We start from the raw sequence: 25,758 nt of genomic DNA, 5'->3' as shown, positions 1-25,758 counted from the left end.
AACCGGTCCACAGAGAAAGAATAAATAACTTAATTATTTCCGTTTTACTTATATTTAAGTTTGAATGATGTTTTATTTTTTTAAAATGACCAGATTCCCTTTGTTGCATCCTTATAAGACTCACTCTTGACGCTTGTCTCAGTCACGTGATACATTTATCTGTCCCACCCTAAAGGCCAGTCCGTGAAAATATTTTCTGACATTAACCAGTCCGTGGCCCAAAAAAAGTTGGAGACCACTGATGTAGAGTGTTCAAAACTGCCTCTGTGCATTGTGTTTGATCAGAGCAATGTAAGAAACCTAGCTAGCACCTATACAAGTTGCCTGCACGTCACTGTAAAATGATAGTGATGGCTAGAGATGACCACCTTTTGGGAATGCACTTACAGTCTTTCCATAGTAGTAGCTCTGAATTCTTAAAGCAGGTGGCTTTTATTTCTTAGGAAAGATATTCAGGAAATCCAAGTCTACGAGTAATCCTTCTGCCAAATTTAAGGGTACATTTGGGAATAGAGTACCATTTTGTGGTGGGCATTAAGGAAAGAAGATATGTAAAAGACTGCTTAAAACAGTAAAATGCTATGAAATAGAGTGTATTTAATTCTGAAAGTATTCACTAATTAACTGCTAGAAGTTCACATTGGAAAAGATAGGGCAGGAAGAGAGAAAAGCAAGACATGAAATAATTTGCAATATCAGGAATAGAAAAGATAGACTCATGTCTGTTATGGGTCATTTAGACATGGAGCTACAAAATGGAAAAAGAAAATATATCAGAAGGTACTAAGTGAATAGCAGAAGACCCTTATGTTAAGTGCTATAGGTACTGAAAAAAAGGATTGCTTGAAGTTATGAGCGAATTTTGTAAAAGAGTTCCTAAATGAAAATATAAAGGAATTTTTGAAGAGGTTGGTGTGTATTGTGTATTGATGAGTAGTGGCAAGGGTGGGTTGAGGAAGATAGAATTTATTAAAGAGGTTGTACAAAGATAGAATTTATTCCCACCATTTTTACCGCCTTCCAGAGCAACATTGAAATCCTACAGCGCATTTTTAGGTTTATTTAATTTAGTGTGATCATAGCTAGCTATAATCTTACAGAACTGAACTATGATAAGGGCATTTTTCTGTAATTAAAATATACTTCAATCTACATTGTTCCAAAAGATGTCTAATTTCACGGTCTTTGTATGAAGTTTAGTTTTTTCATTAAAAGACTAAAAAGATATATATATATACACATACATATATATATATATTTGTATGTGTGTCTGTGTGTGTGTGATAGAGACAGAGGGAGACAGACAGAGAAACAGATAGGGACAACAGACAGAAAGGGAGAGATGAGAAACATCAATTCTTCATTGCGGCACTTCAGTTGTTCATTGATTGCTTTCTTTTATGTGCCTTGACCGGAGGCCTACAGCAGACTGAGTGACCCCTTGTTCAAGCCAGCGACCTTGGGCTCAAGCTTGTGAGCCTTGATCAAACCAGATGTGACCTTGGGGTTTCGAACGTAGGTCCTCCACATCCCAGTTCTATGCTCTATCCACTGCACCACTGCCTGGTCAGGCTAATAAAATATATTTAATCGGAAGGTAGATTTTAATTCATATTATTGGACTGGTAGCCATACGTAATCAAGTAGTGACTCAGTAGAAGCCCACAAATATTAGCATTACTAATATTATAAATGCTCAGTGTGGGAAGGAGAGATCCAGTGCTCTGTCACATTATCATTCCAACGTATGCACTTACAATTTGGACCATCCTGCATGGTGCCACGCTGGCTACTGTTCTTAGTCATCCAGAGAGTAAAAGAGAAAAGAGAAGGAATTTGTGTTTGAGTTGCATCAAGATGACATTTTGTATGGTACTAGAAATAAATCTGATGCGTTGTCATGGATTTACAACATTCAGATGTTATTCAGAGCAAATCCCAGTTATCCAAAGACTTTCACGGGAAGGACTTGTTTTAATCGTGTGGATTGGCTAACTATGCTCAAAGCAGCATCCTGACAATATGAAACTGCTGCTGTGGAAATTTTGCAAATTAGCAGATCTTATTCCTCTTCCTCCAGGCAAATCACACACAAACTATGCCAGACAGATGGACATTTATCTTGCTCTTACATCTCCAGGGAAGACTTCCCATAACTTTTTTTTTTTTTTGCTTTCCTCTATTTATTTTTTTAACCAGATTAAGACCAAATATATATATATTTGTTACCTCATTTTCTCCAGCTATAGTTGAAACCACTTTCTTTTTCCTGGCATTTTAGATGGTAAGATCCGAGAATAGCAAGATTATATTAAAATATCTACTAAATGATAGTGTTCCTAATTGTCAATGGCGGCACTTGTCCATGGGATTTACATCTGTGTTTTCAAACTCCCCAATAGAGTAGGAATTAAAGAATTGATACTACTTCAGTACCGACTGATGCCTCACCAAAATACTGATCAGTGTTTGTACCACGCTTCTTTATGAACTTTGCATTAATTTCACGTGTTTAACTCTGGTGCAGCAAAGCCTTTTCTGCTTTTGATCAGATCTGGAGCAAAGACATGCTCCATTGTGCTACTTTTTTATAAAACAAAGATTTATGTGGCATTTTTATTTAATTGAATCATTTAGGAGAATGTTCAAATTAAACCTTGCTTTATTGCTGCCACTTGCAAGCTGATTTTTCTAAGCGTGTTCTTTATAAGTATAAAAATCCTCCAAAAGTCTCTTTTACTTATAAAAAAAAATTTCTAGTTATAGCTTCCCCAGGATTTAAAGGAAAAAAAGTACAAATATATGAACTTAAAAATTAAGTAGATGTCCAGTTGTTATTCATATCACAAAAGCAAACTGTAATATACTTTACCATTAGTTTCTTTAGTGAGTTCAAGGTAGATACTTAAAATAAATTTGAACAAACATTATTTTAGACATACTGTGTAATATAAATCACACTTGCTTTTTTATATAATTTTATTTTGCAATAAATCTTTAAAATGTACTTCATGTTTCAGTCAAACTTGACTTTTTACTGTTCATAAATAAATGCATTTCTTTCCATTTTCTTGCATTATCCCAAATTTATTAACCCTACATCTGTTATGACCCTTACCATCCTCTTTCAGGAAAACTGCCTGTTAGTAAAAATATAAGTTAGGGAAAGTATTATATTTATCCTTTTTTGACACAGATTAATTTGAGACAAGGGCTTTCATTAAAGGTGTCTAGCTTGGTTCTCTTAGAGTAAGTCATGAAATCATTTGGGAAACATATATATGACCATGACTTTTTAGGAAATAAATCACCCAATTTTGGTTCAATGATTATTGGCAATAAGATTTGACAAACAGATTTGCTCTATATCTTGTTATTATGTTTTTCATACAAATGCAAGACTTTAGCTTTGTCACATAACTTGTCATAAATGCAAAATGTCTACTATCATCAACTAGTTTTCATGTTTAGTTCATGATATTTCTTATCATTTGTACTTATTATATACTTATCGTAAAAATAAAATTCATTGATACCAAATTTAAACTGTGGCCCTGGCCAGTTGCTCAGTAGATAGAGCACCCTCCCAGCATATGGACATGCCAGGTTTGATTCCTGATCAGGTCACACATGAAAAATAACCATCTGCTTCTCTTACTCCCCTCTCTCCCTTTTCTTCCTTCCCCTTTCTTGCAGCCATTGCCCCCAATCACTGAGTATAGCTCAGTTGGTCCCAGGGTCGGCCTCAGTAGCCTAAAATATCTCAGTTGATTCGAGTATCATCACAGGGTTTGCCATGTAGATTCTGGTCAGGCTGCATGCGTGAGTCTGTCTCACTATCTCCCCTCCTTTCACTTAAAAAAACATTTAACTGTAACTTTTAGTGACTCCCTCACTCTTTTCTAGAGTGTTTTTAGTAAGCTGGGGTGGAGGAGACTTAGAAGGAGAGGTTGATTCCTTATTCAAAGGTCCTGCTATCCTTAGTGGTGTATTAAATGCCACAGGTCTTCAGTGGGACATAGAACCTTCTGAGCAAATCTGTAAAGGTGACTCTTTATTTTATATAAATAGTATATTAAGTTGAGGTTTGTATAATGAGGACCAGAGCTCCCCTTAACACCCAGGTGGCTGTCTATAGACATAAGAAAACCAGCGGTTGGCTGAGTCTTCGAATGTAAAATATATCAGAAGGATGCCACTAGAAGTACCTTGGGAACTGTCCGTGGTCCTGTAATTTGCCTGGTTAGTACTCACTCAAAAATCATACTGAATTGTGATAATACCCAGGAACTGTAGTTGGTCAACTTTGCTACCAATAACCTCTCCAATGTTGCATTTGCTTTTTCTCCATGGTGCCTTAGCAGTTTTTTTCAGCGATGAAATTAGCTTACATGAAATCTATACAATCTTTATAGACACTTTCCTAAGCAAAATAAAACAAAACACAAGAACATCTGATTAACTGGGAATCCAAGTCACACATGTACAAACTAGGAATTGACATGATTTTACTGTGGCTGCCATGTTGTCCTAGAGACAGAACAGATATTTAGGTTTCTTGTTTTCCCAACACTGAACAGCCTCTCTTTGTTGCCTCTGTACTATTACAAGAGCCTGCTAATTGACTTTTAATTGGCTGTTTATGTTCTCATTGGATAATTTTAACATTGAAGACAGATTTGTTTTCACAAAGAATTTTTTTTCATCCTATCACTATCTGGTTCTAAATCTTTCAGTTTATTAAAAAAAAACACTTTATTTTTTATTTATTTTTTAATTTTTCTGAAGTTGGAAACGCGAGGCAGTCAGACAGACTCCCGCATGCGCTTGACCGGGATCCACCTGGCATGCCCACCAGGGGGCGATGCTCTGCCCGTCTGGGGCATTGCTCTGTTGCAACCAGGGCCATTCTAGCACCTGAGGCAGAAGCCGTAGAGCCATCCTCAGTGCCCGGCCAACTTTGCTCCAATGGAGCCTTGGCTGTGGGAGGGGAAGAGAGAGACAGAGAGGAAAGAGAGGGGGAGGGTGGAGAAGCAGATGGGAGCTTCTCCTGTGTGCCCTGGCCGGGAATCGAACTTGGGACTCCTGCATGCCAGGCCGACGCTCCACCACTGAGCCAACTGGCCAGGGCAAAAAACACACTTTATTATAGACACTATGGCAAATCTTTAGAAACATAGAAGAATATTGCCATAGTTCTACAGGTTGTATAAGAATATAAAATCTTCCCTGAGAGAGCAGTGATTATTATTAAATGTCATAGCATCTACTCTGTTTAGATCTTCTGACTGGTTATAATATTCTGACTTCCACCCAGATTTCCAGCTCCCTCTACCACTTAATCTGTACCCAAGTGCTTTGCTTAAGCCCAAATGGCCTCTCTCTTGAGAACCTTTACTGTAAACATTGTAGAGCCTCTACTTACAACTTGTTCTTTGATTGTACCACTCTCTATTATAGGGTTTTTAATTTTAATTTTTGTTTTTTAATTTTTTAATCAACCATTATTATTTTTTTGTTTTTCTGAGCTCTACTTATATTTTTAGAAACAAGTTTTTTCCTACCTACATGCATGAGTAATTTGTGATTACTTCAACCTGTGGTAATCTCTTTCTTCTCTGAATTTTTTTAGCACTCTTCATTAGCTGGCTTCTTCCTTGAAACTTGACCTTCAATATTTAATTGAAAATCCCATTTGCAGAATTAATAGGTCCTGAATCTCTTACCCCAGACACTTGTGTGTTGAGTAGGCTTTTCAGATGTACATAAATGTGAATTTAAATCAGGAGTTCACCAACCCTTTCCTACCTACTTTGAATAAGTTATTGAAATCTGTGAGCCTCATTTTCTCATTTGTAAAATCAGAATGTTAGAACCTACCTTTTATTGAAGGTTAGTACCTACCTTTTATACAGAGTATGCCCATTGCTATGCATTCAACAAATGCCCTAGATGGACTTTTGGTTCTGTCTAAGACATTCACGTGATGCTAAGTGGTCCTTGATATTTGGTAGTATTCAAAACGTCCATGCTTAGAAAATGTCCTTGGGTCCAACTAGCCCATAAAATTTATTTCTATTTTTGTTTTATAGGATTAATACATTTAAAATTATCATGTTTGATTGGTCCAACAATTCCTGTGCACCTGTATTACAATAATAACCCTTCTTGCCTTGGTAGCCTAGATGGTAATGGTACATGAGGTTTAAGATCAGTGATTTTCAACCTGTGTTCCTCAAGAATTTTTATAATATGTAATACTTATTTAGTCAAGAACACTGACATCCTTTCCCTTAGATTGTCAAATAAAATAATGACACCAGCCAACATAATAGCCATCTGGTATGAATGAATTTCAGTAATTAGTTAATATGTGCCATAAGATAAAAAAGATTGAACATTTTTGGGTTAAATCCATGGTTTGGCTTCCACCAAATGTCTCTATGGATGTTCTGAACAAGACTAAATGTTTCTTGATCATGACTGTTCACAATTGTAGTCAGTTTTAGTTTCTACCACTGTGGACTCTTTTGCTTAGAGTTGCCAGAACATGAAGGTCAACTTAATTGTCTTTCATTCGTTTTCTGTTACCATTTCTCTTACAGCTACCTTTTGCTTCCTCTTAATAAATTGACAATTGGATATAACTTTATACCATTGATTATTTCAGTAACTCTTTATCCCTATGAGAAAAACAAAACATTGCTTGCATGATCACAAAAAGGTTCATTTTAGAAACAATGTAAATTATTTTGCATTCCTCAAAAGAGACTTTATCTTGGTTTTTTTCCCCACTAATACTGAGTTAACACTGATGTGCTTTTATGCTGAGGTAAATGGCGCAGTTGCTAAAACTTCTGTCTAGGGTGTTCATTTACTTGCATCAATTTATATTATTTTTATGCTTCTGTTTATTATAACATAAACCATGGACTACTTCTTAAAAAATCATTATTTTTATAATATTTGTATGTTTAGGCACTCCTGTTGACTTGAATTTTATACATACAAGGGGAAAAATAGACTAGATTATCCCTATATCCTTAATAGCATATTTTCTTTTTCTCCTAATAATTTATGTGCTTTATTACCTTTTTTCAAAAGAGCAAAATTTTGTCATTCCCTCATATTGATCCTTAGACAAGTGTGATGTACTTTAAGTCAGCTAAATGTTTGGAGTTTGCCATCTTACATTAGTGGTATGAATATGAACTAGACGTGTATTTCTTGTACCTTAAAAAAACCCTGGAAAACCAGAACTTGTCATAATAATTTTATTAAGATATTCAGGGAACCTGCCTGCCTTAGAAATTATCTTTTAAATTTTATGTTCAGTTTGTTTCAGAGTTAAAATAGTTTATTATGTTCTAATTCTTTCAAAAATCACTTAGTCATAAGATATTATTTGAACGTTGAAATGACATAATGACTTTTCTGTGGATAAGGAAAGAACTACTGAGATTAATTTAGGAAGGCAAGTTTTATATGTCTGACTCAAATGTAGTATGGTATTCAAACTTCACAAAATTCCAAAAGGAAATCTCTGAAAAAAACCTTAAAAGTAAAAGAATGCTGTGTCTCCAACTATATTTCAGGATGCCAAGTTAGCAATGTTTTCTCTTTTTGTCATTTAATATACCTATTTCAAAAACTTATATTTAGCAACATAATATATTGTCTCTCATACCTAGAATTGATCAAAATTTGAAACTAGGCTAAATTGTGTGTAGGGTTAAGGAAAATCAGATCACCTTGAGAAATTGTATTTGTGTGGCACAGAGAGATACAGCTGAAAAAAGACATAGGGCGTCGTCTAAGACTTAATTTCACAGTACAAGGAAAGATTAAAACCGGCATCTGGAGTGACTGTAGAACATCAGAAAATGAGCAGTCATCATTGAAAAGAAAATCATAAAAGGTTCATGCCAACAGATCTTGACGTTTCGCTATTCTTTTAAATATCACCATTTTCATGAACTTAAAGCAACTGCATCAAAACGCGCATACATCCTAAGACAGTGAAGGATCGGATGGAGGGGGATCTGGAATTTAAACAGTGGGGAATTTGGAGGTAGAAGAGGAAGGAGAAGACAGGAAAGTTTGTGCTAACGTATGTCAACCAAAGAGCTGAAGGAAACCGCCAATACTACATCCGCAGCAGCGGCCCCCTGTGCAGGTTAGCATTCCAAAGCGGTCCCTAAGGACCTCGTGCCCGTGTCATCCAGAGACCAACAGATGTCCACTACATCTGGCTGAATGGTGGTGTCATTACTTTTTGGAGATGAGGGGAAAAAAGAAAACCAAAAACTCTTCTCTTACTATTCCTTAATTCAGAATAATTCGGCGGTACAACTGGAAATCTCACCTAATCAGGGCAGTCTGTCCCTAAATGAGGGACTAAAAGCAGATGGTTTTCTGTTTACAGAAAGCAGAAGGGCCCAGGGTTTGAAAGGTAGCGGAGAAGGAAGTGAGGCGGGTGGGGAAAACGAGGTGCAGAAAAATAATCCAGAACCCCTGAAATAAATTACACTTCTGCCTCGTGTTGACACTGTTTATCTTGAACCACATGCAGACAAATGTCCAGGTTGACGCAAAGAGATTTTCTCAGGAGCAGTAATGGCGGGTGGAACTCTTTCCATAAACATTCCTTTGAATAGAATAAAATCCACCAGTTGATGGAAAGGAAGAATTGTTCGTTTTGATTCTCATTGTCCTCTCACGTGCCACTGTTTCATAAAATAATGTTGTTCTCAGAAGATCTATGGACAGAGATACAATGGCATTCAGAAAACTTTTAAGGAAAAAAAAATTCCGGTCCTCCTAAAGCCAGAGCTTTCGTGTGATAACAACCAGTCAGGGTGTCGATCTCTGCTAAGAATCAGAAGCATGTCATCAGGAGCAATGCTAAAGAGGGGTGAAATTAACCAAACTTCCCAGCCGCCTCTCAACTTCTGGTGGGAGCCAGCAGAGAAGCTGCCTTTCTCCCTATAGGACAAGACCTGCTGGGTTGCGCCCTTGCCTGCCGGGGACTCCCCTTGTGCACAGCACGCGTGATTTAAAAGAAGCTGTGTTAGCACTGATTTATACTTTGACAGCTAAGGATATTAAGATATGGGCAAACATACAGCTCACCCTTTTACAGATTAACCTGGAGACTGCATTAGGCAAATGTGATAGCATTAAAAGATTTTGCCAATTTGTCTGGAAACAATTTCTCTTTTGTAGTGTGTCAAGGGTAACACTTGGTGCCATTGTGCTAATTTAAAGGGCTTTGATGAATTGTTTGAGGGGTTAGAGAATAGTGGTGCAGATATATATTTAGCACTTGAAAATAAAAAGGTTATTAATTTAATTGTTAAATGAATTTAATCTGCGAACATCACAGGCGCTCAAGAATGGAAGTGTGTTCTTGGAACTGCAGCAGCCGTCTTACATCACGAGGCTGTAAAGTCTTCTTGGAAAATGAAGCCATACTCCTGTTCCACTTCCCAGTAAGCAGAAATGCTTTAGGCTCTGACAGCAGTGTAGATGGTAGCTAATATTTGGGGGAAAGCCTTAGTTTATAAAAGCAATGAAATTGGATCTTCTTCAGAGGTCTCCTTTTTTTTTGAGTGCATGTCCTAGATTGTGCCATTTGCATGACAACAAGGGTCTCCTGTCTGATGGTGTCCCCGAGAGACCTTCTTAAAAATGAGATGTATATTTCATGAGACATTTTCTAGGTACAGCATTTCTAAAGTAAGCAATTCAAAGAGGGCCCTCTGGAAGAATCACGGCCCCCTTCTTTCCGTTGTACGAGAGAAACAGTTATTGTATCGGAATGTCGAAGCAGGTCTTTTACAAACAGACCTCGGATGCGAATTGGCCCTTTTGGTGAATTCCCGAACTTGACACACGGACAAGATTCAGTCGCCCTGTGATTGTCGCCTTAGCCTTGTACATCTTCATGTAGAGCTGACAACTCGTGTCTGATGATTTCATCAAACTTTCCGCTTCTCTCTCAGGTGAAGCGTTACAATACTTTTCCTTTCCTGAAATAATATTGTCGCTGAGCACCATGCTACTAGATTTAAACACTGCTTATTTATAATAAAAAGGGGGTGGGGGTGAGGTGGGAAAAGGAGAGATAGGATTTAGTACCTAGTGGTTCATTTGAACCAAGTAAATGCCTTAGTGTAAACAGGGAAGTTTTAATTCCAAAAACAAGCAGTGGGAAAAAGCAGAATGAACCAAATGGGAGCCGTGTTGTTTTGTTTTGTTTTTTAACCTTTGAATTTTTAACAGAGGAGTCCGTAAACTACAAGAAAAGCTTCATTTGTTTGAATGTGTGTTTTATATGGAAGGAACTGATACAGCTTTTAAACTTTCTATCACAGACACCGGTAGTATTTTCATGAGGCTGCTGCAGTCTATGTTTTGTATGCAGTGTGTTGGCTGAAATTAGCGTCTTTGAGAAAAGCAAACATTTTCAGTAATTTCCTAGTACTTTTAAAAACTTATTTCCGGGAGAGTGACATAACTCAGGAAGTTCCTCAATTGAAAAGTCTGCGGTGTTTACAGGGCAGAGAATTCGTGTCTGTAATGGTAAACAACGCAAATCACGAGAAGAGGGAAGCGCAGAACAGAACGACTGCTAGCTTTCTTCTAAAGTCTGTGCCCGGGTGGGACGAGCAGGAGAGAGATGGGACCTCATTCCTCTCTCCTGATTGGGAGTTCTCGAAGGAAAACTTCCTTTAAAAGAAGAAAACCTAAAAGTAGTCTTGCTCTTTCTTGCCAAGGATAGTGGAATTAACATGCAGCTGGGCTCCTCTGATAAATGGATTCTGTTAGGTCACTGAGGGGGTGCATGTGACATTAAGTGATTTACAGTCCTTTACCTTAATGAAATTGTTTCAGCAAGATGACGCTGAAAGCTCTTAATGGATAGCTTTTCTTGATGTAATGAAATTGCATTCCTATGGCATTTAATATAAGGTACAGTTATTATTTACCGGAGCTTTCCAAGGGGCTGCTATTTGCACAGACGGTGCAGAACAAAAAGAGATTTCAGTGGCGGCATCGAGGCCGGAATAGCTCGTGCCATTCTTTAAGCCGATGAGCGAATTTGTGAGAGCATTTCAGTTAGTGCGGCCAGGGCTCTACAGACCGGGAGACTCCCTTCCCCTTAACCCTGCGAGTCTGCAGCCTTTCACAGATAGTCCTTTAATCTATTTAACAGGCAACTGGATTACAACCAGATCAGCTGTATAGAAGATGGGGCATTTAGGGCTCTCCGGGACCTGGAAGTGCTGTGAGTATCTCTTCTTTCTCCTACTCCTACAGGGAGCTTTGTATCCGGGGACTGTTTATGGGGAAGCGTCTCTACTAGCTTAAAACCTAGTGTCAAAATGGTCTCCTAAGGAGATGCTTTAAGTAGCTCATGGAGGAAACAGGGAGAGTCCAAATGTGTGTGGACAAAACCCTGCATAATCATACCTATATGTTTAGGTAACGTGGTCTAGTTAAGAAGGGCACTCGAATGTTCACATGTCATGCCCTTGATTGAAGTGTTGGTTCTTATAATCAGATATCCTCATTCACAGGATTTGTGAGCATTCCTAGAATTGCTAAATATTAAGGTCACATCGTTGTATAGGAAAAAACAACAACAGCAAAATCAGAGGAGTAGCTGATTTGTTGGTGTATTTTGTAATTGCTGGGCAATGAAAAGACATTTTCTCATTTTAAAATGTCATTTTTTAACCAGGTAACTTAACATCAGTTTTTATCCAGTTATTTTGAAATTGGCATGCTGATTTTAATAAGCCGCCCATTAGACCCACTTGAAGTTCTCACGCCCGACTCGGTAAAGCACTATGCACGGGTTTGAATAATCTTCGGCTTCCTCTTTCTTTCCTAACTGGGCAGATGTGACTGACAGCAGTGCTTAGAGACTACTGGGTGATCTCTACAGATCTTTGACTTAGTAATGTAATTTATATTAAATGATGAAGAGTAATAAAAAATAATCTAAATGAAAACTTGAGTTTCAAAAGCCTGTGAAGCCACCTCTACATTTCTGGATTTTTTTCCAAAGAGTCATATTTCCAGCTTCTTAAGTATACTTACACATTTCTCCCCTATGTAAAATACTTTTCTATGCTCTAATTCATCCCTGACTCAGTTTATTCAGAAATCCAAAATCGAGTTAGATGTGAAGAAATTTTTAATTTTTAGTCCAGGTGGTAAAAGTTATCTAAGAATCATGAAATCCTCTTGAAAGAAAAAGAAGAAGAAGAAGAAAAAGATTTCATTGCTCTATGAATTGAGTTTGAGGAACGTGGTGTAATTTTGAAAAAAGTTTAATGTTTCAACCAGAATGACTTATTCAACAATATTTTTCTTTCTGATTTTGATTTTAATTGTGAATAAATGGATAGAATTTCTACCTGTCATGTGGTGCTAATTATTACTAATTATTTTAAAAGCTTATGTGAGATTGAAGTCATTGAGATAAATTGTGCTATAGGAATATATACTGTTTTCTAATTGCTTGAAAAGTCACCTTTGTTTCTGTTGACAACAGTCTAACTTTTTCAATAGGAAAACTATGCAAAGTGCTAATCATACACATTGCACTTATAAGATCATGTTTTAAATTAGTGTTCCAGAGCCAATTTTGATATACAAAGCTCACTGAAGATAATTTAGAGTCAGCATAGTTGGGATACAACTATGATTTCATGATAGAGGTCTGATGTCAAGACCATGGCCATCGCCACTACACTTTGTGTGTGAAGAGACCACTGCAGGTGTTATTTAATTCAATGGAGCTGATCAAGCCAAAAAAAAAAAAAAAATGATGCTGAGTCAGTGCTCCTAACTAGGAATATTAGTGACACCAATAATTTTGTGGAAAGTTTGCTAAATGTTTTGGATTAATTAAAATAGCATGCAATACTTTGTTATTAAATGTTTAATTATTAGAGGTAGAATAATTCATATATATAATATATTGAGTGTATGTTGAGTATGCAATAGAAAGGGACAGAGAGAATATGAATAATGTATACATACACATACACACACATATACGTGAGAGAGAGAGAGAGAGATATTATTGTAAGAGAGAAAACCAGCTATGTGCCAAGCACTGGGCTAGGCATTAAAAGCCCTTTATCCATAGTTATAATAACTTTTAATTTGCTTATTTGTTATAAACTGATACCATTGCTATTAGAAACAGTAAATTTATGCAAATACAACTACCTCATTCATCTTGTTTGTTGTGTTAGCAAAATATCTAAAAGTGATCTTAGAAAGACCTGCTATCACAAACACACCAAAGAGTGATAAACATTTTATGATTCATGGAATTAAAATTAAAAATCTAAACTGCTGAAAACACTTTTGAGGAGCTAAGATGTAGGTCTCAAAAGAATTACACAATGGTCAGAGTTTGCTAAAAATGAAAATTAAATAAATAAAGTTAGCACATGATAGAAAATATAAATTTCTTTCAACATGATTTAGGTATGTTATATTCAAATGTTATAAAGTCAGGCACACATTCTTTTTCTTTAAATTAATTGAATTTATTGGGTTGACATTGGTTTGCAAAACCACACAGGTTTCATGTGTACAACTCAATGGAACACCATCCGCACACGACATCGTGCGCCCTCTGCGCCAAACGAAGTCTCTTTCTGCCCCCAGCCCCTGCCCCTTTGCCCACCTCCGCCGAGCACCTATCACCTTTTACCTCTGGCTATCACCATACTCTTGTCTGTGTCTATGTATTATGTATATAAGGTTGTTATGAAAGAAGGCAAAGGGATAGTCATACATTCTTTTAATATATGTTCATTTTAAATCCCTGTAATTTATATAAACATTAGCGAAATTACTGAATGTAGAATTTAAGGGAAAATTGGATGAAGTACTAAACACACTGGAATTTATCAAGCCCTGATATTTTGTCACATAAATCAGAAGGTCCACCATTATAAGCATTTGGTCAGGAGCTTGTTTTGTAGTGTTAGCATCTGAAGGGTTTCAGAAAGAAAGTTCTCTGTGTGGCTTATTTTTACTAATCTTAACTCTTTGGATTATAACATCTCATTATGTGGAAGTTATGAAGGTACATTTATTTGCAGGTCACCTTAAACTTCAGATCCCCAAGAATTCAGATTTTTTAAAGTTTCACTTCCATGAACCATTGGTGAATGTATAAATATACTGAAGCCAAACGAGAGAAGATGGTAACATGATCCAGGACCATTGATGAAATGTGTTCCATTAGGACATAGATTAAGGAAGAGACAATGAATAAAGCTCACGAAGGAAGAGTTAAGGTAGACGAAAGCAAGGAGGCAGTTTAGCACTTGTGTGTCCATGGACTTATTGAGGTGTTCTGGCTGGAAGGGTTCATAATTTTGATTTTCTAAATATGAAGATACCATCTCAAAAATAACATTGGGAGTTAAACCTAGATCAACATTTTTCATTGGATGCTAGACTCAGAAATGAAATATATCCCTTGAGTTGCGAGTTTTAGATAGTTTATTTTATTCTGTTCTATAGAATGCACGTAATTTAATTTAATTGAAACATGGTGATTCATATCCATTAAATATCAGACTCTCTTGCCAAATCCTATGCCTGGCACTAAGGGACTAAGAAAAAATAAGTCAAAATCTAAGTCCAAGAGGGCTTACGTAATTAGCAAGACTAACATTTTCTATTAACATACCAAGGTGTCCTTTGTATAAGAATACATTCTCATTACAAAGAGAGTGTCTTGGAGCTGAATACAGAAATAGACTTTTTATGACCATAACATAAACATGTCAAATACCTAATTAATGCATATTTATTATTATTTTTTAAATAACAGTTTTGTTTTATGTATTGCTCCATTACCAGGTATCTGTATCAATATTGCTTTGCTGACATCAATACTGAATAGAAATACTAAGATAATTTATTTTTAAAAAATTATTTCTTCAGTACCAGTATGCAAAATAACAATTTGAGAAAAGACTTTAAATAGAAAGTCACCAACTTCAGCATTGTGTGGAACCATACAAAATTATAGTTCAAAATTAATGTGGGTCTGCTGCATTGTATAACTTTTAAAAAAAATACATTATCTCCAAAGTCACATTTTGATATACTACATACTCTAAAGATTTTCGCTGAAGTCAGCATAGATTTTTAAGGCAGGAAAGGGGTCATTGGGAAGCAAATCCCTTTGAGAAGTGAAACCTTTTAGTGCAAACACCAGGATATATTTTAATGGCATCTGAAAAAAAAAAAATCTCATTTCACTTGTGTTCACGGACAATGCTACAGGCTTTTACAAGCCGACCAGTTCAGGGTTTTATATGTCCTTCATCGAGTGGGCCTTTTTTTTTCCCCCATGTGACTTAATTCAGATCACTTGGATTAGTTCTTATATCATTCTATACATTGCAAAACTGGACAGTAAAGCAAGTCAGACATGTAGCTGTTGTGCCCTACTTTCCCGAGCAGTTTAAGTTAATCCCTCGACCGCTGAACACCCAACATCCCACTGTGAACAAACGCAGCTATCAGCTGGCCTAATGTGACTTCAGGAATGTACATTGCTTAACCCAAACAGACTTAGCCCATGGACTCTTTGAAATATTTGAGTCGGTTGCCAGTATTTAAGAATTCAAAATTAGGAGGATCTAAAAATTGCCAACTCTAGCTTCTCTTGAGAAAATGAGATTGTTTGGCAGGCTTCCATGACAGCAGAGCAAGTGTCCATTGGAGACGTATATTTATGCTACAGCAAGGAATAAAATTGCTAGTTCTCTGGGGTCCTTCTCATTCCCGCTGTCCGCTGCTCCTCTCTCTTCCCCCTTGTGTGTTTGTAGATCTAGCATGCGTCTCTCATGTATATTCCCTGCCTGGCCTCTGCAGGCAAGTGAATTGGCAACCTCTGAGTCAAACCCTTCTATAATATAATATCAAAGGTATCCACCTGCACTCTTTCTTACCTCCATCAGCAACTTGTCCTGTTTTGTCCACACTCTGCTATATCTTCTATATGTAAGAATCATGTTCTGTTTCCACGCTGGACCAACACACCCCTGGGGATAACTGTCCTCGCATTTTTCTTGTCACACCAGACTTTTCCGAAAGGAGAAAATAAAAATTATTCATTCCTTAATCTTATTAGCTATAAGTATTTGTAACTTGAGTAATTCTTCTCGCCAGTTGAACTATTTGCTATTTTCAGACAGGTTTTTATGCCTGATTTATTTTTATAATATTCTGTGTTGCCATAAAAATAAGAGTCTTTCAGGAAATATTAGATGAATGAGTGAGCAGTAGTAGCAGTAGAAATAGTAATAACACAACTAACAATGTCTGTTTGGGGAAAGTGGGAAAAAATTGAACCAAGCAAGAATTATACTTCTTTTCCCCATATCTCCCTTGACCATCCATCTTACTTATTCTAGCTTTGTGAAACCATGATCATTACCCCATAGCTCTGAAAATAAAAAAAAAGGGGACTGTAACTAAAAAGTATGAGAGTATACTAGCTTTTAATACAGTGCTACAGATTGTCACGCCTTCCCCACCTAATGCAAATACCAAATATAGATACGTTCTTACTACTCAGATTTCAACGGTGATCTGTACAGTAAATAGTAATTAACAGGACTCTGTTTCAGGACCTGGCAGAACTGACTCTGTGCTATTGCTGTGATATTTCAGTTGGAGCTTTCAAATATGTTCATTTACTCATGGATACTAATTGCACATAATACTCGTCTACTTAAGGTTTCCAACTGTGACTATCTTATGCTTGCTTATTATAAATAGACATGCGTGCACGCACATGGTGCATCAAGCCACATGTAAATAGTAAAGATGCTATGGCTAAAGCCATAAATTTATAAAATGTTTGATAAAACTGAAGTATTAAGATATATTAAAGTGTAAAATGTATTTATCATCTTGTTTATAGTTCATTCTTTATGTCATCTCTACCAAGTAGTTGTTTTTTATAAGCATAATTACTGGAAGTTTTTTTATATTCGTATATAGGATAATTAATACATTTTATTTCTAAAACTTTTAACTATTTTTCTTATATCTACAGCACTCTCAACAATAACAACATTACCAGACTTTCTGTGGCAAGTTTCAACCATATGCCTAAACTTAGGACTTTGTAAGTAGTCACTATATATATAAAGGTCGATTTAATCAATTAAGGTTCCCTTTGGTGCTGTTTTTAGTAAGCAAAGAATATAGTTCATTATGATGCGGGCAAGGAAAACAGCAGTTGTACAGAAGTTCTATACATGATATTTGAGGAAATTAATCTGAAAACTGGAACGCTTTCTTTATTTTAGAAATGATACGGGTTTGGGATGTCTGGTTGGGGAGTTTACTTTGAGCTATTGTAGAGGTCACATTTCATTAAGAAATGGAAGACTCCTTGATTGGCTGTCAAAAATGATAAATGGTAAATCTTTATGATTTTATTACTGTACGTCAAGCAGACCTAATATAGCTCATCCAGCTCTCCCACATTCTTTGTAACATAAAATTACAGCTCCACCTTATATTGCTTCAATAATTAAGATTAGGTCAGCATTTCTATTAAAAAAATCTTTTTAGGGGTTACTGAACGGACATTAAAATATTTTAGGTGAATAAAATGGTTCTCTATTAAAATATTTGCTACAGCTATTTTTTCTTTACCTCTTGGAGAAAAATTAATCCTTAAAGCCCAGGGGGGGATATTTAAAGCATTTTCAGAGATAAATCTCATTTGAACTCAGTTTCAGAATCAATCTTGATCTAAACAACTATATTATATACAATGTGTAATAAAGAATGAGAACATAACCAAAGCATCAGACATCTTGAAAAAGCATGTGTTTTAAGTAGGGAATATCTGTTTTTATTGAGTTTTCAAAATATTTTTTTATTTTATAACATCTGATAACTGAAAAAAATTTTATTTATTTTTTTGTTTTTAATAAATAAAGTCAATTAAACTGTCAGAGTTTTTTTAATTTTTTTATTTTTTATTTATTCATTTTAGAGAGGAGAGGGAGAGACAGAGAGAGAGAGAGAGGAGAGACAGAGAGAGAGAAGGGGGAGGAGTTGGAAGCATCAACTCCCATATGTGCCTTGACCAGGCAAGCCCAGGGTTTCGAACCGGTGACCTCAGCATTTATTTCCAGGTCGACGCTTTATCCACTGCGCCACCGCAGGTCAGGCTAAACTGTCAGATTTTTAATGACTAGGTAATACCGACCTTAATGTCATTTTTTTCTCACTAAAATGTAGCTCTCTATGCAATAATTGATCATTGAAATTTCCTTGGAATATGATTTAGTAAAATAAAAGAATTCTAAAAGTGTGGAGACATAACTAAATTTTGTTTCCTGGGGCCTATTAGACTGAGACTAATTTGACTAGAGTAACAGTCCAGATCACTCAAGCTATATTTCATGAAATTGGTTTCTTAATTTTAAAATTTTATTTATTGGGTTTTAGAGAGAGAGAGGGAGGGAGGGAGGGAGGGAGGGAGGGAGGGAGGGAGGGAGGGAGGGAGGGAGGGAGGAAAAGAAACATTGATTTGTCGTTCCACTGTTTTTGCTTTTGTTGGTTGATTCTTGGATGTGCCCTGACCAGGAATAGAACCTGCAACCTTGGCAAACTGGGACGACACTCTAACCAAATGAGCTAACCAGCAGTGCTAAATTTAATTAATTTTTATAAAAATACCATTGACCAAGCTGTTATTCTTTGCAAAATAAAGCCATTAAGACTATAAAATCATCTACCATCTGCATGTTCTATAGGGCACCTTATTTTCTTGTAGAAATCCATCACAGTTTGTCTTACTCATCAGCTTTTTAAAATATTTGTGCTCTTTTCTTATAGCACTTATGCGTATGTAATTGAATCATTGTAAGTGCTTGGTTCAGATAGACACACTTTAGAGAACCATAGTGTGGAATGTGCTCTATGGCTTCCAAAGGAGGCCACTTTGACTTCTGTGAAAACTGAGCCAGAGGTCACTGAACTTTCCCAAAATGTAGCTTTTTGTTCTGTGGCCTGTCATCTACTTCTGATGCAAGACCATTCCAAACCTACAAGCTCAAGGAGAATGTAAAAGACTCATCTAACTTTAAATTCCCTTGCTTTGATTCTTCCATTATTCTATATTATCACTGCTACTTAAAAATTCCATTTTTATGGTCCAATTATCTTTCTGGACCGAGTTCCATGTTTTAATATCCATTACTGTTATTGGGTTAGAATTGAGCACATCAGCTAAAAAGGGCTAAAATGGTTTTACTGTGTCGTAGATGATTCTGGGAATGATGCTATGATTTATAGCTTTGGATGTCCTTTTCTTTAGTTTGAGAAAACATAAAAGCCAGTTGGAAGTCATTTACCTAATTTAGTGGCTACATTTATCTGATGTTTTATTAATGTAGAAGTGCTATTTGTCACTTGGAAGGGATCCACGATCGGGTATGGATTCCTGCCAGCCCAGAGGGGGGCTCACTTAATTCCTTCACTCCCTGCCACTTACGACTCTTCATTTCAAGAGTTGCTCCTCTTTGAGGGATTGGTCCCCAAGAACCAAGCGCGGTTGATCCCTTTTTCTGATATCCCACAATAGGAAGAACATCAGAATAAGGACCTGAAAGAAGCAGTTGATACTGAATTATTATTCTATCCTGCTGAGCAAAAAGGAAAATGAAAGTGACCCTGCAGAAAAGATTTTGCAAGCAGTTTCTGCAGAGATTCATAACGAGTGGACTGAGAGTTCACACTGGGAGCCGTGGCTTTTATTAACGAGCCTGCTAGCCCTACCCCATGCTTTCCCTCCCCATTCCCCAACCCCGACTGGCCGCCACCATGTCTGGACGGCAGAGCGGTTTGCCTTTGGACTTGTTTCTTTCTCCCTTTTGGAATGAACCGAGGCAAAACGTCCTTATGGTCACGTTCCAGCCTCTGTACATTTGCTTAGCTCACAGGTAAAAGACAAGAGAGTTGATCATGCTGTTGTAAACCAGTTTGATTTTTAGACCAGAAATCCGATGAACAGTTGTTAGGCTTTATCTAATTCTACGGTAAGAAAATAGAGCCGTTTGTTATCGCTCAAGCATTTTCCAAGTTTTGAAATGACTATTTCTGTTTCCTTGCTTTCAAATTCTTGTCTTTCATTGTAGTCGACTGCATTCCAACAACCTGTACTGTGACTGCCACCTGGCCTGGCTCTCTGACTGGCTGCGGCAGAGGCCTCGGGTGGGCCTGTACACCCAGTGCATGGGCCCGTCCCACCTGAGGGGCCACAACGTGGCTGAGGTCCAGAAACGAGAGTTTGTCTGCAGTGGTAAGGGAGCCAAAACTTTCTGCTGTTCGAGTGCGTGCTCTGTTTAAGAGAACTGTGACCATGCGTGCTGTAAGAGCTTCAGGGTTTCTCACTAACGTGCGACTGTGTACTAATCACTCTGTGGAAATCCTCTGTTTCAGTGGTTGATAATAATATGTTATAAGACGTTTGTGCATGGTGGGTAATTACTGATTACTTGTACCTAAGGTATGATGAAAGACTTTTCAGTTTTCACTCCAGGGGAAATAAAGGAAATCCCTTGATTTTAGTTCTATTTGCTCCTCATTATTTCCCCTTTAAGTAATCATTTATATCTACTTTTATGTTAACCATTGAAAATATGAGTAATTAATCCAGGATTTCTGCTGGGAAATTAAAAAAATAATAATAACTCAACTGAAGTTGCAGCGTGACAAAATATTTTCCGTGTATACACATAGACTAGGAGTTCAGCTCTACTTAAAAGAGATAAATGACTAGCTTTGGGAACAAAAATCTGAAAACAAAACAAGACATGGGCTATGGGAAATATCAGCAGGTGACATTTACTTAAGTTTTTCTATGTTCTTAAACACCACTATCTGTATTCCACATGCATTTCCCTCATTTCACCTCCCTCATAACAACTGGAAAGAAATGTCATGTTATCTTCATATGAGAGGTTAAAATGCCGAGAAAAAAAAAGATACTAAAAAACCTTGTTCAAGGTTATATATTTGAATTCGGGGATCTCAACCTAAGTAATTTGATACCCCATTTACAGATGGATGGATGCCTGGATGGAAGGATAGATTTATAAAATTATGTTAATATTCATATTAACCTGTAATTTCCTTCATAAATATAGGTAAGCCAGTTCTGCTCTAGAGGTGACTGTTTAAAATATAAAAGACATTTTAATACTCTATAGAATGAATCATAAATAGTGAACGGTTTCTTAAAAGAGTGGTAAAATGTGCCAGTGTCGGATTCTAAGTTACTGTTTCCGTTTCATCCTTTGTACGCACTTTCCCACACCTTTTATAACCCAAATACAGTTATTGGTCATGTCATGGAATGTTCTCAATAGACCTGATTGCTTTTAAAAATAATAATAATAATAAATGAACTGACTAACAATTTGTTACTAACCACTTTTTTCTCTCTTCGCTTTTCCCTCCCTTGTTTTCTAGACGAGGAAGAAGGCAAGTGCACGTTTCTCTTTTAGACTGAGACTGTTTCTGTCCAATCTGAGAGCGTGTGGAGAGGGCCTGGGCAGGAACTAGCCTGCGGCCTCTTCCTGGCCTGTCGCCGCCGTTCAGGCCCCGGCCCAGCAGGTTGGAGAGGGCTCTCCCTGCTCCTGAAACCAAGTGTGGGTACACGCCCATTTGGTAAAAAACTGCTGACGCTGTTGTTCTTCGTTCAGACAATAACATCTCGTTTCAATATCGTTTGGTTTCCAAATAATGGGTAGGAAACCGCCTATGTATCATAGGAAGCACAAAAAAAAAGAAACATATCCATTAACAATTACAGAATGACATGTTACAAATTATAATATTGTCAAAAAAATTACTATTTTGAACCTGTTCGCACAGTAAACTTAGCATGATCTAATCTTTCTCTATATTTATTGCCACTTGATTATGTAACTAAAGTCCACAGTTACGTCTACCACTAGGAGAATTTTTATTTTTGAGATAAAGTTAAGCTATATAAGTTCAGTAAAGACCAAGCTTATTAGAATGAAATATAGATTAGTCTAAAGTTGCTGCTTTCTTTTGGAACTCAGAATAATTTTGAATAGAATTCCAGTTTCAAATCTGAATTTAGCCTTCCTTATAATGCTGTCAAGTGTTAAAAATGATCTTTGTTATAGTTTCTTTTAAAAATCTCATTTGTTTCATATGAGTGTTGACCCCCAAAATATAAATGCATACTTCCTGAAATATATTTTAGAACTATAGGACCATTTATGACCCGGTATTCAGAGAGATGTATTTGATGTGCTTTGTTATTTAAGATAAGCTTACATGTTTGAATGAGGAATTTCAGGAGGAAAAGCATAATTGCTATTTGTGGTTGTTATTGTTTTGCAGGTCACCAGTCGTTCATGGCCCCGTCTTGCAGTGTTTTGCATTGTCCGGCTGCTTGTACCTGCAGCAACAATATCGTAGACTGTCGTGGGAAAGGTCTCACTGAGATTCCCACGAATCTGCCTGAAACTATCACGGAAATGTATGTGCCCTGAAATTCCTTTTTCCTCTCCTTCCCCGGGGACCCAAACCATGACTATCCTTAGGAGATTCTGAGTTTATCCAAGGCAAATCTGATCAATTAGCTTGGACAAATGTTCCTTTCAGAATGGTATTGACCCTTCCTCTGTTTAATGAAATCCTTTGTTAGAGTGGCTAGGATTTGTCTTTTTTTAAATACAGGTCAAATTAAAAGGAATGCAGGTTAAGGAGAAAGAGTACTTTTTCTTCCCTTGAGAAAGGGTTATTAGGCTACTAGGAAAAGTAAGAAGAGCAGTACCAGTCCGACCGCGTGGGTCTGGAGGTGTGCTCAGGCCCTTTCTGAGCCCACCGTGAAGGGATCTGAACAGAGAGCCCAGCTGGGGTGATAGAGTACAGGAACAAGGTGAAGGGGTCTGAGCAGAGAGCCCAGCTGGGGTGATAGAGTACAGGAACAAGGTGAAGGGGTCTGAGCAGAGAGCCTAGCTGGGGTGATAGAGTACAGGAACAAGGTGAAGGGGTCTGAGCGGAGAGCCCAGCTGGGGTGATAGAGTACAGGAGCAAGGTGACCAGACGGTGTTCTGCCTCCTCCAGAGCTCTCGTCTTTAAAGTACAGTGTAGGTATTTCATGTGAAATATTGTATAATCTGTCATAAAGTATAAAAAAAAAGATAATGATATGAGTCAAAAATATGAGACATTTTAATTAGTGACCATTTCACCTACTTGAGTCAATGTAAACCCATCAAAAGTTAAATTCTCTTGACAGTATTCCGTACTTATTTTATTTTTTATTTATTTATTATTATTATTTTTTATTTTTCTGAAGCTGGAAACGGGGAGAGACAGTCAGACAGACTCCCGCATGCGCCCGACCAGGATCCACCTGGCACGCCGACCAGGGGCGACACTCTGCCCACCAGGGGGCGATGCTCTGCCCCTCCGGGGCGTCGCTCTGCCATGACCAGAGCCACTCTAGCGCCTGGGGCAGAGGCCAAGGAGCCATCCCCAGCGCCCGGGCCACCTTTTGCTCCGATGGAGCCCTGCTGTGGGAAGGGAAGAGAGAGACAGAGAGGAAGGAGAGGGGGAAGGGTGGAGAAGCAAATGGGCGCTTCTCCTGTGTGCCCTGGCAGGGAATCGAACCCGGGACCTCTGTACGCCAGGCCGACGCTCTACCACTGAGCCAACCGGCCAGGGCCTCCGTACTTATTTTATATACGCAGCTGCCCTGTGCATTTGTCCCGGCCGCTTGTAAGTCACGTGGGTAAAACAAAGTCATGTAGGATGGGAAATGGACTGCTTTTGCCATCCTGAGAAGTAAGCATTAAGGGAAATTTTTACTTCAATATCCATTCATTAAGAAAGCACTTCTTTTTGTGTGTGTGTGACAGAGACAGAGAGAGGGACAGATAGGGACAGACCGACAGGAAGGGAGAAAAATGAGAAGCATTAATTCTTCGTTGTAGCACCTTAGTTCATTGATTGCTTTCTCATATGTGCCTTGACCGGGGGCTACAGCAGAACAAATGACCCCTTGCTCAGGCCAGCAAACTTGGGCTCAAGCTGGTGAGCCTTATTCAGACCAGATGAGCCTGAGTTCAGGTCGGCAACCTCACAGGTTTGAAACTCTGCGTCCTCCGCGTCCCAGTCCGATGCTCTATCCTCTACCACTGCCTGGTCAGGCAGAAAGCACTTCTTAACCACCGAGGCAGTCATATTATTGTTTTAGAAGCCGATTCTAAATTTTAACTAAATAAATAAAGAAAGGCTTTGGACATTTTTGGTTGAAATAATAAAATAGGCCCAACTTCTTGTGTTTAATCTACATAGTAGGCACACAAAAAAATTATTTTCCAAAACTAGGTTTTGTCTTTTATTCTTATTAAGTTTTTTGGAGTAAAATTGATTAATAATGTTACATAAATTTCAAGTGTACCACTTTATAGTACAACATCTGTATACTCTGTTGTGTGCTTATCACTAGAAATCTAGACTCCTTCTTTTTTTCTTTTGGCCAATTGACTGCTCTAATTTATTTTATATGAGAATAACATCAATTTATTAGACCCACTGCTGTTGTGTAAAGTATCTAATATATGCTTAAAAATATGCTTTGAACCTTGCTGTGTAAGACAGGATCCCCTGTAAGGATTCTAAACTTTATGAAGATTTGGCCCAGACACGGAAAAATGTAAATGCAAAATAATGTCATTCTCATCAAAATGTCAGTTGATGGAACACTGCCCTGGATAGCCCTTTGTAAGTGCTTTTGAGTTGAGCCTGGAAAGAAGAGGAATACCTGGTTTTAGAAGAGGTGGGTCCCAGCCCACAGAGGAGAAGGAGCAGGAACCGAGGGCGTGGGCACCCTGTTTTAGAGATTGTGCATTTGAGCCTAATGGGAGCGTTAGGTGCACGAGGAGGCATCATGGGAAATTCTGTCTGAGAAAGGACATCTCCCTGTGATTTTCCAGCCACAGCGTATTGCACGGCTTTCATTTGAGTCTGAAGATGTCATATGCAATGACCTGAATAGGAGAAAGACAGATTACGTTGTAAAATAGAGGAAAAGTGTATTCACCTGTCCAGGCACAAGCATGTATTAAGTAAACACTTACTGTAGAAAGGCAGCATGAATTCTCCGTAGACCTTCCCGCAGGGGACTAGGAAATGTGGGCGTGGAAATGAAAAGTTGTGAAATGAGGCACAAAGTCGTAACTCCTTTCAGAGGAGAACAGATGAAGCTGAAGGCATGTTGTCACAGAGGGCATCAAGTGGGGGGCAAGTGAGAGTGGTTCACCAGAGTCAGGAAGTTGCAGTTAGAACCACCAGTCTACCTACTGCGCACTGTCTGTGCAACCTGGAGCCAAGATACTTCTTTTCCAAAAGACCGTCTCTGTGTCTGAGACTATGGGGCATTGTAGCTTGATATGGACAAATTAACTCGCGTAGAGCTTTATGTGCTTAAACGTGTAGTAATCATTCAGTAAAGGATACCCTGATCATCGAAGCCTTCCTGCCCGCAGGAGGGCACTTGCGGGGTAGGCCTGGAAGGGTAGGCAGTGAACAGGCATGCAGAGATGATAAGAAAGCGGCTTTCAACATTGACAGGACAGCAGAAACAAAGGCAGTTAAGGACGGTAACACAAGGTGTTAGAGAACTCA

At 37.8% G+C, this 25,758-nt stretch overlaps 1 protein-coding gene across 9 annotated transcripts in view; it reads left to right on the top strand.

Moving 5' to 3' along the window:
- The window catches only part of SLIT2 (slit guidance ligand 2), a 346,399-nt gene that overhangs the window by 207,754 nt on the left and 112,887 nt on the right, over nt 1-25,758 (top strand). For all 9 annotated transcript variants that reach the window (XM_066279051.1, XM_066279054.1, XM_066279049.1 and 6 more), the window contains 4 exons: nt 11,219-11,290; nt 17,117-17,188; nt 20,220-20,383; nt 22,462-22,600. In XM_066279051.1, the coding sequence (XP_066135148.1) occupies nt 11,219-11,290; nt 17,117-17,188; nt 20,220-20,383; nt 22,462-22,600 (447 nt within the window). The remainder of the gene's footprint in view (nt 1-11,218; nt 11,291-17,116; nt 17,189-20,219; nt 20,384-22,461; nt 22,601-25,758) is intronic.

Source organism: Saccopteryx bilineata, chromosome 5 (assembly GCF_036850765.1).
Source record: "Saccopteryx bilineata isolate mSacBil1 chromosome 5, mSacBil1_pri_phased_curated, whole genome shotgun sequence".
Lineage (NCBI taxonomy): Eukaryota > Metazoa > Chordata > Mammalia > Chiroptera > Emballonuridae > Saccopteryx > Saccopteryx bilineata.
Note: the sequence above shows the minus strand (reverse complement) of the source record. Positions and strands in the feature narration are given on the sequence as shown.